Source organism: Chiloscyllium plagiosum, unplaced genomic scaffold (assembly GCF_037043375.1).
Source record: "Chiloscyllium plagiosum isolate Xiang-an unplaced genomic scaffold, Cpla_swu_hap1 HiC_scaffold_30, whole genome shotgun sequence".
Classification (NCBI taxonomy): Eukaryota; Metazoa; Chordata; class Chondrichthyes; order Orectolobiformes; family Hemiscylliidae; genus Chiloscyllium; species Chiloscyllium plagiosum.
In genome coordinates this window covers 19,865,410-19,880,679 of record NW_028270168.1, presented here as the reverse complement: position 1 = coordinate 19,880,679, position 15,270 = coordinate 19,865,410, and the positions used below count along the sequence as shown (strand labels likewise).

The following is a 15,270-nucleotide window of genomic DNA, read 5'->3' as shown; positions in this document are numbered from 1 at the left end:
TTTGGTGGCGCTGCTAATTCGTTAGACACTATCCAATCGAATGGAGTGTTCCTAAATCATCCCCACGCTTCTTCCCAAAGATGGCTTTTCACTGGGCCACAGGGGGAGGTGAGGTGGCGTTGGTTTACTTCGCAAAATGTGGGGGCGTGGCTGGCAACTGGGGCGAGATAAATAGGGGAAAGTCCAAAACATAGCATTTCTGTTTTTAGTGAGAGGGCCGGTTACAGTACTGCAGCTGTGCAGAGAGCTACACACAGGGAGAAATAAAAGAGTGTCATCTCCGAAATCCTCCTGCAAGCAGTCACTGAACAAGGAGGTTTCATTTTTCTACCCACCCACCCCTAAGAGGAAATTTGAGAGGGAGATGAAAGCCATCAGCCCCATCCGATCTGTCAGAAGCTGTTACGAGGCGGTGTGCTGTTTGTCTGATCAGAGTTTGGCGATCTCACGGAGCAAGAACCCTTTGGAGGAGTCTATTAGCTTGATGTACGACATGAACGACTGCTACTGTAAACTGAAGGAGCTGGTCCCCAGCATTCCCCAAAACAAGAAAGTTAGCAAAATGGAAATCCTCCAGCACGTTATCGATTATATTTTTGATTTACAGATTGCATTGGAAGGTCAACAACAAGATCCCGGCAACAATCCTGCATCAAGCGGCTCTCTCCTGACACTGCAGGTAATCCCAACTCTTCCCCACTCGTTTACAGGTGATGACAGTTTCTTTTTTTGAAACTTAAGTTCTTCTCCCCTTATAACCTTTCCCCTCTCTTTACCTTTAGCGATCGGAACTGTCCACTGAAGGAGATAGTTTGGGCTTCTGTCATTGATTAACCTACGGTAAGTACCTGGCATTACATGTTATAACTAAGTGGGGCATACTTGTGGTTCTGTATGCGATGAGAGCTAAAAAAAAATCATTAAAACTGCACTCCACTGTTTGGAGTGGACAGGTTTAATTAACTATAGGCGGGGATGTGGTTTTTTCACTAATAATCAAAGATTGTGAATATAAAATCTTATTTTTAAATGGTCCAGTCCAACAACTTAATGTAATTCGATTTTAAAATCGAATAAGTTCAAACGAAAAAAAAGTTTTAGTTGTGTGTAAGAAATCATACGAAGATGGAGCGAAGGAGAATGAATTAAATGCGAGGGAAATTGAAATTTGGCAGACAAACTTCAATATAGAAATTCGAAGGATTTTAAAAATAAATAATCACTGGGCTGTGTTTAACATCAGGAAGGGAGGTGTATAATTTATATCCTTACTGCATTAAACTCAAATGCTGGAGTTTTGCAGATCTTTATCTAGATATCCACCCCCCACCCACCCCCCGGCCGCAGGAAAGGCGCCACTGAACATTAATATTTTTGTTGCTTTTCTGCCTTGCAGTCATCTTGCCCTGGTAATTTTAGCTCCCATCTGCAAAGATTTAGGAACACAACTGTGCCAATTAAGTGTGTGTGTGGAGGGAATGGGTTGTATGTTTCAAAGCATGATCTCGCGCTCTCTCTCTCCCTCTGCTGATGTATTTATCAGTCAGGGCCAGTACAAGTTTAGTGAGTGGCGCCAGTGTGTCTGGCCCTGTTGTGTGCTGCTGTAGCACTCACTGACTGACACGCCTCTCTCCCATTCAATCCTGCAGGTGTGTGCTTCACAACTCGCCGCTCCAGCATTGCTCCAAGAGTATCCTGCCAACAATCAAGCGTCAAGAAGCCAAGATAAGATAAACCTCTCCTATCCGGTCTCCACTTTAAGCAAAATCTTGGAACAGTTTTACATTCATTTTAAGGACTCATCGTGTGAAAGAAGCAAGCCAGTACATATCTGGGAAATCCATTCCAATTAGCATCCAGATCATTGAATTTAACCCTCAGTAGTTTTTAAAGCCACTAAAAGGACCAAAGACATTTAATGGAGTCATCTGATTTCTGTCTCAGTTTTTAATGGTAATTGAATGAGGAATTATGATTAACTCTGAAAAGTTGCTGGTTGATTTAACCTGGTGAAAAGCAACAAATATCATACACTGCATTCACAACTTGAAGAACAGTATCTTCTTTTGAGGGGACCGGGACAATGGGGACTCAGCTGGTCCCCAGAGTTAAATATTAGAATGGCCTTTGTAATCTCAGCTGAAAAAAAAATCACTGAAGAGCTTTATAGCCTTTTTGCAATATTCAAAGTTGTTCTTGTTCAGATTCACCATCTCCTGTAGCACAGGTGATCTTACCTTGGGATGCAAGGCAAGTGCCTTCATCTCCGAGTCGGTCCTTCCCAAAGCTTGAATCAGTATCTCTTGGTGTTGTCGTCGTCCTGTAGTGCCTCCCTACAGTCTGGACCCATGTAGCACAAAATCAGTATCTCTCGGGGTCATTGTCCTCTAATGGGGCTCAGTGACTCCTAAAAGTGACCCTGGATTCTCTCTAATTTGTTGTGCATGGCCTGTTGTATGCTGCATTTGAGATTATTGCAGAAATGTGTGCCTTTGCTAGTTGGAGGGAATCTTGGATGGGGACTTTTTTTTTAACCTATTAAGAGGGATTTGCTTTCTCATTGCATGGGTCAAAGAGATGGCCTGAGAATGTGTGAAGTCACTAGTAGTGTGCCTCTGTGCATGAAAGCCATGTTAGAGCCACCAACAGAACTGCTTGGTTCAGTCAATCCCTTAGGACCAATTAACCACCGTTTTAAAGTTGGACCAGCAAATGCCAAGCAGTACATGAATCGTGTTGCAATGCTTGACACTTTTGATCACAGTTAATGAAAAATCTCAAATTACTAGTGGGATCCTCTGACAGACTCCAACAAAATCTAGCTCCTCCGTAGTCAATTGGCATATGGAATACACTGAGTGCGTTATGGAGAAATTTACAGATTGAGAATTGCAGCCTTTAACCCAGTGATTTTCCAATATGCTTTATGATATTTAGCCCAGGAGATGGTAGAATACAGCAAGTATTTGGCATAATTGAGATGTTCAGTGTCTAACTTTACAAACCAGAAATCCCAGGGCAGTCCAGTTTAAAAGGCTTGGTAGATGCAGCCCCATAACTGTGAATCAGACTTTGTGTTCCATAAATGATTTTTGAATCAAGTCTAGAATATTATCTTAATGCCGTTGGAACTTTAGCAATCAATACCTTGAATGAGACAAGTTTTTCTGAAGATGTTTATTCTCGTGGAAATGCACAATCTTGGAGAAGTACTTCCCAAGTAGATGTTGCTTCACCAATCTGTAGAAGAGGGAGTGAAGCTCCCCAACCGTTGCGAACTCTATACTAGAGTATCTTTTGTATATTTGCAGGGAGAGGTGTTCCTGCAAATAGTTTATTTCTTCTGACTGTTTTAAAAGAACTTTTTATAAAAGTTTGCAGAAATGTACATTTTATACATAATTAAAAAGTTACATTTACAAAAACTGTGTAGTATCTGAGTAATTTGAGAAATGATGTGTGCTAAGTATAGCAGGCCTGGGTAAAACTGGTTCCCAGTCTCCCCATTGGGGGCTTTCCTTGTCTCTCATCATTACTGGGCTTGTTGGAAGTTGTTTTAAATGATAGCTCTGGTTAATCGATTCCCATTAACAACTAATATGTGACAAGCAGCATTGTAGAAGGTGAATTCAATGGGTGTTTTGCCTTTTTTTCTATTTAGCAATTCTAATGTTAACTGTTTTAAATAGTTTATTTCAAAGGTTCTCCAAGTATTGGAGATTTCCAGCTTCACAAGAATGGCCTCCTATTTTTAAGGAATTCATTCTCTCTGTTCACAGCTCTTGTCAGTTTCTTGTACATTGTCCAAAGTTTTATAAGCCTCAAAAGGATCTCCCTGCAAATATTATAACATTCCAAGAGGCTCTTTAAAAAAACTTAATGTTCCCGGAGACATTGAAATATTAACATGCTCCTGGAGATTGTGTAAAGTTTTAGTACATTCCCAGAAATTTTGCAGAATATTAACATGTGCTTGGAGATTATCTAAACTATTAACACAGTCCCTTGATAATGAAACATTAACACACCGTGTAAAATATTGACAAACTTGCATAGAAAACAATTCCTGAAATTGTGTAAATTGCACCCCCAGGGATTGAACTGAATCCCTTTTTTTTTTGGATTAAGCATCATTGAGTTGTTTGGAGGTATTTTCACCACAAGATCCCACAGTGTATATTACTAAACTTGCCAAATTAACTGCCTAATCCACCCCGAAGGTGGCCTACTTCTAACTCTAACCCCATCTTATCACAGGCTGTTCCCATACAACTTGCTACTCGCTGGATATCTGCTGAAAGACCACTATCATTGGAACCCCAATCATCTTTGAAAGGTCACTGCATCTGACAAAGGGTGACAATCTGGCATTGCCCTTGACTGGTAATGTTATGGCACACCATACACTCTGCTCATGGTATACAGCTGGCAGGGCTACCCATGCACACAACCTCATTCTCTCAGACACCAGGCCACACAACGTACCCATCCTCAGCTACATCTCAGCCAAACATATTTTCAAAATCATTGCTGTTCTGTTTCCAATAACCTGTGTTGACCCATATCTTGCTCTTGCCCAATGGGGGAGCATCACATACAGGCAAGCAATCCGAACTATTTTAAACATATGCTTTTATTTACAGACACCAACCGTGAAATCAAACAAAATGAGTAGAGGCTGCAGTTTGTCCCCACAATCAAAGCAAATGCTGGCACCATGACCAGGAGCAGTGTTGAAGTCCATAATGGTCTGCTCCAGCTAGTTCCATGGACCAAAACTGGGTCAGACTGAGTCAGGTGTTCTGTGGTTTTTAGAGGCTGCTGCAGCTGAGCTCTACCATGGACAAGGGGAGCTTCTATCTCCCAGTGTCCTCATCCTTGGAACACTGCCGCCATTACCCACGTGCTCAGCATCTATCATATCAACTCGTCTGCTTAAATCGTGCCAAGCGTAGTAAGCCAGGATAATGAAGGCCTCTCTCTCCCAGGCCAGTCTAAGCAGTAAAACTGTACCTCCAGGTGTCTTGTTGTTTGCTCCATCATGGCAGAGGCAGCATTGTATTTGTGTTACACCCCAGTTACAGGGTTGTGCAATAGTGGCATGGTGATCACAGTGGGTATCTCTGTAGCCATCCTTTGGACCTTTAAACACAGAAGGAAAGTGGGAGTGCTGCAGGATATAGAAGTAGTGGCAGCTGCCAGGGTAGAGGGCACACAGATCACCCGAACTTGCATCGAATGGAACCCTTTCTTCTCGATGAATTCTGTAGCGCTATGATAGGCTCTCAGTGCAATTTGTGTGGAGTGGATGGCATCCTGCACCAGCTTTGTTTTCAAATCCTGTTGCCCAGCACTGACCTCATCATCAGAATGAAATGGCCCATTGTGAACTTGCATAGATGGGATCCGTCTCTGTCTTAATTTGGGGGTGGCACAGTGGCTCAGTGGTTAGCCTCACAGCACCAGGGTCCCAGGTTTGATTCCAGCCTTGGGCGACTGCCTGTGTGGAGTTTGCGCATTCTCCCTGTGTCTGCGTGGGTTTCTTCCTGGGGCTCCGGTTTCCTCCCACAATCCAAAAATGTGCAGGTCAGGTGAATTGGCTATGCTACATTGCCCATAGTGTTAGGTGCATTAGTCAGAGGGAAATGGTGGGTTACTCTTCGGAGGGTTGGTGTGGACTGCTCGGGCTGAAGGGCCTGTTTCCACACTGTAGGGAATCTAATCTTAATGACTTTGTGGGTACATGACTGAAATATCCCACACAGGTCTCCCATTGCTCCCTGGAAGAAAGCAGTAATATAGATGGTCAAAGTAGCTATTACCGGGTGAGGATGGCCTTTCATTCCTATCCATCTCTAACCTCCAGCTCTAGCATCCAGTGTAGTTCTACTCCAAATATCCTGTGTCAACACAGAGCCTCGCCAATCCCCAGGATACGGACTCAGGTGAAAAACTAAGGACCTCCTGCAGACCCAACAATTCTGCCGGGTCCTATAGCTGTGACCTCTGTCTGGATTGGGGGCTCTATGACACTCTGCTCCTGCTCCTAAATTTGCCAACAGTAATTTTTAAAATTCTCTCATGGGATGTGGGCATCACTGGCTTCAAACATTTATTGCCTGTCCTTTGTTGTCCTTAGAAGATGGGGGTGAGCTGCCTTCTTGAACGACTGCAGTCCATGAGCTGTAGGTAGATCTACAATGCCCTTAGAGAGGGGGTTTCTGGGATTTCCAGTTCAGGATAGTGAGTGGCTTGGAGAGGAACTTGCAGGTGGTGGTATTCCCATGTATCTGCTGCCCTTGTCCTTCTAGATGGAAGTAGTTGTGCGTTTGGATGGTGCTGTTTAAAGATCTTCGGTGAATTTCTGCAGCGCATCTTGTAGATAATATACAGTTGCTATTAAGCATTGGTGGGGAGGGAATGGATGCTTATGGATGTGGTGCCAATCAAACGGGCTGCTTTGTCCTGGATGGTGTCAAGCTTCTTGAATGTTGTTGGAACTGCACCCATTTAGGCAAGTGGGGTGTATTCCTGACTTGTACGCTGTAGATGGTGGACAGGCTTTAGGGAGTCTGGAGTTAAGTTACTCACAGTAATCCTAAACTGACCTGCCTTTGTAGCCACTGTGTCTACATGGTGAGTACAGTTGAGTTTCTGGTCAATGGTAGCCCTAAGGATGTTGATTGTGGGGCATTCAGTGATGGTAACACCATTGATTGACAAGGGACAGTGGTTAAAATGTTATTGCAGATGGTCATTTGTGTGGTGCCACTTGTCAGCCCAAGCCTGGATATTGTTCAGATCTGGTTGCATTTGAACATGGACTGCGTCAGTGTATGAGAAGTTGCAAATGGGGCTGAATATTGTGCAATCATCGGCGAACATTCCCACTTCCGACTTTATGATGAAGGAAATGTCATTGCTGAAGCTGGTTAGGCCGTGGACACTACCCTGAGGAATTCCTGCACAGATGTCCGGGAGCTAAGATCACTGACTTCCAACAACGACAACCATCTTCCTATGTGCCATGTGTGACTCCCTCCAGTGGAGAGTTTGCCCCCTGATAGTCATTGATTCCAGTTTTGTTCAGGGTCCTTGATGCCACAAATTGTCTAATGCTGCCTCACTGTGATTGCCCCCTCCATCTGCCTTTGCCTTCTTTAAAAGGCGACTTCGGTGAGTGACATCCCACTAGTGACTAGCTGCATTGACTCTTGGTGAAAATGACCAAAGCTCAAAAGAAAGGGAGGGAAACAGGCTCTTAGCTTTCAGAACGGTAAGTGGTGGCATACATTACAGGTAAGGATTACACACACTTCTCCGCACAGGGAGACATGCCGCACTCTGGTAACGAGGCTCATGTCTCTATCATTCATTCAATTTTAGCCTCAGCATGGGCACCAACTTGGTGATGTTGCTGTGGCTGAGTGAGCAACATATTACATGAGAAAGTGAATGCACGCTGCACTCGGTGACTCCATTGCATCCCAGACCCATAACAACCATGCAACATATCATTGAATTCATTCAAGTCCATCCTAATACTTACATGACGGATGATGAAGATAATGTCTCTGCCTTCCTCAATGCACTTAGAGTCATAGAGACGTACAACATGGAAACAGACCCTTTGGTCCAACATGTCAGTGCTGACCAGATATTCCAACCCAATCTAGTCCCACCTGCCAGCTCTTGGCCCATATCCCTCCAAACCCTTCCTATTCATATGTCCATCAGATGCCTTTTAAATGTTGCAATTGTACCAGCCTCCACCATTTCCTCTGGCAACTCATTCCATACATGCACCACCCTCTGCATGAAAACGTTGCCCCTTGGGTCCCTTTAATATCTTTTCCCTCTCACTCTAATCCTATGCCCTTTAGTTCTGGACTTTTACACCCCAGGGAAAAGACCATATCTATTTATCCTATCCATGTCCTTCATAATTTTATAAACCACTATAAGGTCACCCCTCAGCCTCCAATGCTCCAGGGAAAACAGCCCCAGCCTATTCAGCCTCACCTTATAGCTCAAACTCCAACACTGGCAACAGCCTTGTAAATTTTTTCTGAACCCTTTCAAGTTTCAGAACATCCTTCCGATAGGAAGCAGACCAGAATTGCACGCAATATTCCAAGTTTGGCTCACTTCTGTACCGCACACCTCTCTTTTTAAGTCACCGCCACTAACTTCTGCATCACTGAGGTGCCGATGTTCAATTTGCAAGCACCAATTACATGATGTAAATTGCCTTTGACCCAAATTTGAACCCGAAGCATATTCACCCTGCAAGCATTGCCATTGAACGATGAAATGATTGGAAATTAAGTGGAGCTGCAATTTGCAAACACGTGTTCATGTATTTACTCCTTCAATTCCTGTCATCCAGCAGATGTGGATCCTCTGCTTTCGTCCATCAAACTGACACCGGGTCTGCCCACTCTGGGCTTTGTCCTAGCTATTTTCCCATTACTGTCATTGTCTGCTGAACAGCAAGTGTTGGCAGGAAACATAGCTCATGGACAATCGTACATGTTTCCGAAGAACTCTCGTGTCCCCTTTTATACTGCTCCACTTTGACAGTCCATTTTCACCCCTCTAGCATAGAAAGCGTTAATGCACTTGCAGAAATTAAAATGTTAGTACATTCTCAGAGATTGTGTAAAGTATAAAGACACAATCAGAGATTAGGTAAAATATGTCACTCCCAGAGATTATATAATGTGTTAATACATTCCCTGAGGTCGTATAAAACATTAACACATTTCCAGAAATTATATAAAATATAGAGACAGTCTCAGAGATTATATAAAGTATTGGGTGGAACTTTCAATGCCATTGAGCAATGTGGGCAATGAAGGGAAATGTGGGAGCATGCAGTCTATAAAAATCTGAATCCCAACATTGAGAGAAAATGCCTAGTAGTTCCCATAAGTTTTCAGCGAATTGATAGTAACCTCATTATAAGCAGCATACACTTTATTGACATGCATTTCTATCTTATTGGTTAATGTTGCCATGTTGATTTGCAACTGATGATTCTCCATTGCACTGGTGAGAACTAGATGGAGTCGATTCCCATATTGAAAGACAGAGCAGTTCCCTAGTGGATAGAGCTAGCTGGTTGCTTCGCTGGGTTCCATTTTCAGCTCCAGCATCTCATGGTACACTCCATGGGCAGCAACCCCCTCCACTCTTTTTCCACAGATGTCAGCGTTGGCAAAATATCAGCCTCACCTCTCCATCAAGGTCAATTTCATAATACACTCCAGCACTTCACTACTGCCCATTGGAGCTCCCCAACACTTTGCAATGTTCCAGCCAGGTCATTCTGTGCACAGAGACTCATACCCATCTCATGTATCAGCGTAACATGCATCTCATGCCAGCAGCTTGCTCTCAGTATTCATTCACTTTGTGCTTACTTGGATGTACGCAGCATCTCTGTTTTGTCCTTCCACACAGACAGAAAGCCAGGTAGCCTGTCATGTTTGCCAGCACTGTACAGTCCAGGGGGCAGCCATGTTGCTGTATGGAACTGTGTTATCTCAAAGTCACAGCTAAGGTATATGCTAGCAGCTGATGTGGCAAACACATTGAATGTGGTTTAACCAGATAACCATGTCTGAAACTCTAATGGGTGTAGTTCATAGTGGACTGAAGGAATGGTCATTCTGGGGGTGCTGCGCTCTCAAAGTCTCAGATGACTGAATGGCTTCAAGAATTAACCAGGGACCAGTGTGGAATCTCTCAACTGACAGCCCACACATGCATCAAGGATGTAAAATGTAATTTGTCCAAGATCACATCTCTTCATCATTTTTCTCCCACAATGAAGTGAGTGGCACAGCCCAGGCAGTATCATTTTCCCGTATTACTGGCTTTCCCCAGATGCAGGGCACTGTAGACAGTACACACATCACATCAACTATCATAACAGGAAAGAATTCCAAACGGTCAATGTCCAACTCATCAGTGATCATCACAGCCAGATATCAGAGACCTGAACTGGTATGCTGGAAGCTGACACAATGCCTACATTCTTGATAACTCTCCAGTTCCTGTCTCATTCCTATGGGTTTTAGGAAGCCAAAACTATCCTCCATTCATGGATCATGACTCCTTTTTGGAACCTGACTGAGGTCAAACACAGATACAATGGAGCTCACTGATCCACCAGGGCCATTGTGGATCAGACAATAAGGCTCCAGAAGAGAAGGCTCTGATGCTTTGATCAACTTGGTTGGCTCTTTTAATACACTCCAGATACAGTATGCTTCTTACCCTGGTATACAATGCTCCGCACAACTAGAGCAGGCAAAGAGGGGTTGTGATGGACTTTGAAGAGCTGGGAGAGCAGGAGCAATCTTCCAAGGAAGACGATGAGGACATTGACTGGAGGGATGAGTGTTGAGTGCAACAATTCTGATAGAATGTCATTGACACTCACTTGCAAGAGATACTAATTGAGCATCTCTAAGCATCATTCAGTTCATTTATATTTTTAGTTGTCGTGAAGGCAAGCAACCTTTGTTTTGAGGTAAAAATAAATGTGCCTGCTTTGTTTTTGGCTTTTCTTCATCCTTTCTGCTGTTAGCATTAACAACTGCATGAATGCTTTATAACATCTTCTGCTCCCAAATTCAGAAATTACAACTAGATGCTAGGGAAAGGTTAACAGTCATTCGGAGACCAGTCTTAAGATTTATGGCACTGTGGAAAGTTAGGTAGTGAGGGTTCCTTCATGATTATATATCCAGGAGCTGTGTACTGAGCTCTCCTATGACCCTCCTCAGTTTGAGAGACATCCTGATAGACCCTATCACCATTTAGTACCTGTGATTTCACATTCACTGCTGAATGACCAGGCATTGCTTCAGCACATTTCATTTCAACATCTAAAATAACTGAGGCTGCTCTCACAGCATCTTTTCCCTTCAGAACCATGTGCTATGAGGCAGAGTTTGGATGTTAATGGTGCATTGGACAAGTATGGACTCTTGAATGAGTATGGACTCCCTTGTAAGACACGTAGTTGGGACGAACATTTGTCCCCAGAAAAGTGGGCATGCGTGTACACACACAATCACACACACACACACACATACAATCACACACAGACACACACACAAACACGCACAATCACACACACACACAAACCCACATAAACACACACACAATCACACAGACACACACACAAACACAAACACACACAATCACACACACAGACACACACACACACAATCACACACACACACACACACAAACACACAATAAGTGTGGAACTTAAGTGGAGTCAAGGACCTAACACAAGACATTCACATTACCCTTAGCCTCAGAGATTTCCTCATTAAAGTGCTAGGTTTTGGCTGTACTCATGACTGTAAGCATTGACAGACATCTGAAATATGCTGCTGTCCAGACTGCTTCTCAGAGATGAGCAATGTTTCAGCAAATATAACTTTCATCCCCCTCAGGATGTATGAGGAGGCTGCTTAACTCTGACATGGTAGCCCAGTGACCAAATCCAACAGGTAAAATGATACTTGAACAAACATGTGGTGATTATATACACATACACGGATGTGTAACTCTGCTTACAATGCTGTCTCACCTGTCTTACTTCTGCACCCTCAGAGCAATAAATCTTCTTGTTCTCCCATGAGAACTTGTATTGGAAATGAGCTTGGTCAGGTGATCAAAGTTTCAGTGGGGGAGTACTTTCAGTATAGTGATCATAATTCCATAAGTTTAAGATCATTATGGATCAGCATAAGTCTGATTCTCAAGTGAAAACCAATTATATCAGTATTAGACAGGAACTGGAGAAATGAGCTTGTGGGTGGCTGTATGAGAGTAAATCCACATCTGAGGTATGGGAGTCCTTTAAAGGCCAGTTGATCCGAGTTCAGGACCAGAAAGAAAAGGGTGGCAACCTTCAGGGAACCCTGGATGACAAGAGATATTGGAAGTTTAGTCAAAAATTAAAAAGAATGAAATGTAAGGTTTAGGAAACTGAAATCAGACAAGGCTCTTTAGGAATATAGATGTAGCAGGAAAGAACTTAAACAAGGAATTAGGAGAATGAGAAGGGACCATGAAGTGTCCTTGGCAAGTAGGATTAAGGAGAATCCTAAGGTATACATATATTAGGAGCAAGAGGGCAGCTAGGGAAAGGGTGGGTACACTGAAGGACAAAGGAAGGAATTTATGTTGCTGCTATATAAAACTTCCGATAGGCCACGTTTGAAGTATTGTATACAGTTCTGGTTGCCACACTATATGAAGGATGTGGAGAGTTGGAGAGGGTGCAAAAGAGTTTACTAGAATGCTGGTTGGACTGGAGTGTATTAGCTATAAGGAAATGTTGGACAAATGTGGATTATTTTCATCAGAGCGTCAAAGGCTGAGGGGTGACCTGATAGAATGAAATAAGATTATGAGAGGCATAGACAGAGTGAATAGTCAGATTCACTTTCCCATGGTGGAAATGTCAAATACTAGAGGGTATAGGTTTGAGGTGAAAGGGGGAAAGTTTCAAGGAGATGTGCGAGGTGAGCTTTTTTACATAGCATGGTCGGTGCCCGGAATGTGCTACCAGCCGGGGTGGAAGAAGCAGATATGATAGCAACATTTAAGAAGCATTCAGACAGACACATGCACAGGCAGGGAATAGAGAGATCCAGCATCTGCAGTCATTGTTTTTACCTCAATAGAGAGATACAGACCATGTGCAGTTGGATGAGATTAGTTCAGCTTGGCGTCATGAGCAATGCAGACATGGTGGGCTGAAGGGCCTGTGGCTTTGCTGTACTTGACTAGGTACAGTCCCAAGTTCTTAGGAATCATACAGTGTGGAAGTAGGCCCTTCGGCCCAACAAGTCCACACCGACCCTCCAGAGAGTAACCCACCCAGACCCATTTCCCTACCCTATTATCCTATGTTTATCCCTGACTAATGCCTAAACACTATGGGCAATTTAGCATGGCCAATTCATCTAACTTAAACATCTTTAGATTGTGGGAGGAAACTTCTCATTTGTTTCTCCACCCTTCAGGCACTCTGCCTGTATTCCTGATGAAGGGCTTTTGCCTGAAACATCGATTTTCGTGCTCCTCAGATGCTGTCTGACCTGCTGTGCTTTTCCAGCACCACTCTAATCCAGAATCTGGTTTCCAGCATCTGTAGTCATTGTTTTTACCTCGCTGTTGACACTGAGCATCAAAGGCTATAGTGAAAGTGTGTCGGTGTGTGTGCAATTCCAGTAGCCACACTGCCTTCTGCTGGACATGACTCTCCACTGCAGTTATTAACTTGCCAGAGATTGGCAGATACTGACATATTCCCAGAGATTGGGTAAAACATTGTTTCCAGAGATTGCGTAAAATAGTACCACAATCCCAGAGACTCTATGATATTGCAACACTCTTGGGGACTCCTGAAAATATTAGAACACTTACTGAGAGTCACTGAAATGTAACACAATCCAGAAACCGTATCCCTCTAAACTTTAACTCACGCCAGACGGTCTTTGAATATTAACACACTCTTGAACACTCCACAAAATATTACCACAATTCTGAAAATTTCATGGAATATTGCTATTTCTGTGGAACATTGAGAAACTCTGAGGACCCACTGCTAGCAATCTTGGGGACTCCCTGCATTTACTTCTGATGAGAGCTGCTTTTGAGACTCTTGCAACAATAATTTGTTTCACGCACTCACCAAGACCCTGAATGACAGTTTTTAAAGGAATGGCCTAATGCACAGGAATCTTCCTTCAAAAGGTGGTTTTTTGGCTTGTCTCAAAGCAAATGATCAAAGGGTTTCAACAAAGTCTTTTAGAAAAATAAAGGGGGATCTTATAGGAGCATGTAAAATTATGAAGGGGATAGATGTAGAGAGGCTCTTTCCATTGGTGGGTGAAACTAGGACAAGAGGGCACAGCCTCAAAATAAGGCGGAACAGATTTAGGGCTGAATTGAGAAGGAACCTCTTCACCCAGAGGGTTGTGAATCTATGGACTTCCCTGCTCAGTGAAGTAGTTGATGTTTCCTGATTGAAAGCTAAGATAGATACTTTTTTGAACAGTAAAGGAATTAAGGGTTATGGTGAGAGGGCGGGTGAGTGGAGCTGAGGCCACAAAAAGGTCAGCCATGTTCTTATTGAATGGCGGAGGAGGCTCGAAGGGCCAGATGGCCTTCCCCTGCTCCTAGTTCTTATGTTCTTAATGCTTCTCCATTTTCTCACTAGTTTCTGCATTATTCTCTCACTTCAGTTGAAAGGCTTTGAGTTATTTTAAATGCTATAACTACATCTGGTAATCTCAGCAAATTACAAGCTTCGATGTTGTAGGATCCAAAAATAGGATTCAATCGCACTTCCGGATGTCATTTTCTTCAATCAGTGTCCCGAAATTCCAGAGTAAGTGTGGGGAAATATTACAATGCTGAACGTAGAAGCATATGAAAACTCTCAGGGATTCATCCCATTTGTCCTGCTTTGGAAAATCCAATCTACTGTCAATCTACAGCAACAACATGCATTTATTTGGACCCTTAATGCGGTAAAACACCCCAAGCAACTTTATGAGTTGTCGTTATACTGTACTTGTGGGGAAGTTGAAAGCAGTTGAAGGGCATGTATCGATGTGTACTGCTACTCAAAGAATACCAGCCATTGATATCTCCTGGATTCCAAAAACCTTGATACTGCTCCAAACCTGAGTGGAAGCCTACATTAGAGAAAGCAAATTGGTGTTGTTCCAATGGAGTTAATTAACATGAGCAAGGTGTTCTGTTTGACTAAAATCAAGATACAGTGTTGGGAGATCTCAGCAGTCCCGGTAGAGTCTGTAGAGAAAGAGAAAGAGTAATAGCAGACTGAACTGCATCCTGTTGAACAAAGAGAAAGGTTCTGTCCTGATTTTTGTTCCCGGGTTGGGAGTGCAGAATCAGGAGAAATCCCAGCTTTGCGAACCCAACCATTAAAACATGATGTCCACACTTCCGATATTCAATCCATGTGGACTTGGGAATCAGGTAAGGTGACCCAGGAAGACTCTGACAGGCTACCTGAGAGGTTCCCAAGGTGGGCTTGGTGAATAACCAGCCCAGGACCTTTAGCACTGTATTTAAAGTTTGAAAACAAAAGACTGAAAAGTGAAAGCATCCACCCAAACGCAGCCCTAACCCTCGATGCCTCCCCATATTAACATGCGCATTTGCACCTCCACCATCAGACCTTCATACCCCATACCACTCTAC

General features: G+C 43.3%; 1 protein-coding gene across 1 annotated transcript; it reads left to right on the top strand.

Annotated features, from left to right (window-relative positions):
* The first annotated feature begins 202 nt into the window (after window positions 1–202).
* On the top strand, window positions 203–3,427 carry LOC122563380 (DNA-binding protein inhibitor ID-3-B-like). The gene is made up of 3 exons (XM_087976790.1): window positions 203–679; window positions 783–840; window positions 1,650–3,427. Exons 1-2 carry the CDS (start codon window positions 365–367, stop codon window positions 828–830), a joined length of 363 nt encoding a protein of 120 aa, XP_087832916.1. The 5' UTR covers window positions 203–364; the 3' UTR covers window positions 831–840; window positions 1,650–3,427.
* Window positions 3,428–15,270: the final 11,843 nt, after the last annotated feature.

What these genes read in the sequence shown, in the direction of transcription:
- LOC122563380 (XM_087976790.1), top strand. Translation starts at nt 365, where the DNA reads ATGAAAGCCATCAGCCCCATCCGATCTGTCAGAAGCTGTTACGAGGCG. An exon ending in GCTCTCTCCTGACACTGCAG is followed by an intron (nt 680 to 782) that starts GTAATCCCAACT and finishes CTTTACCTTTAG; the next exon opens with CGATCGGAACTGTCCACTGA.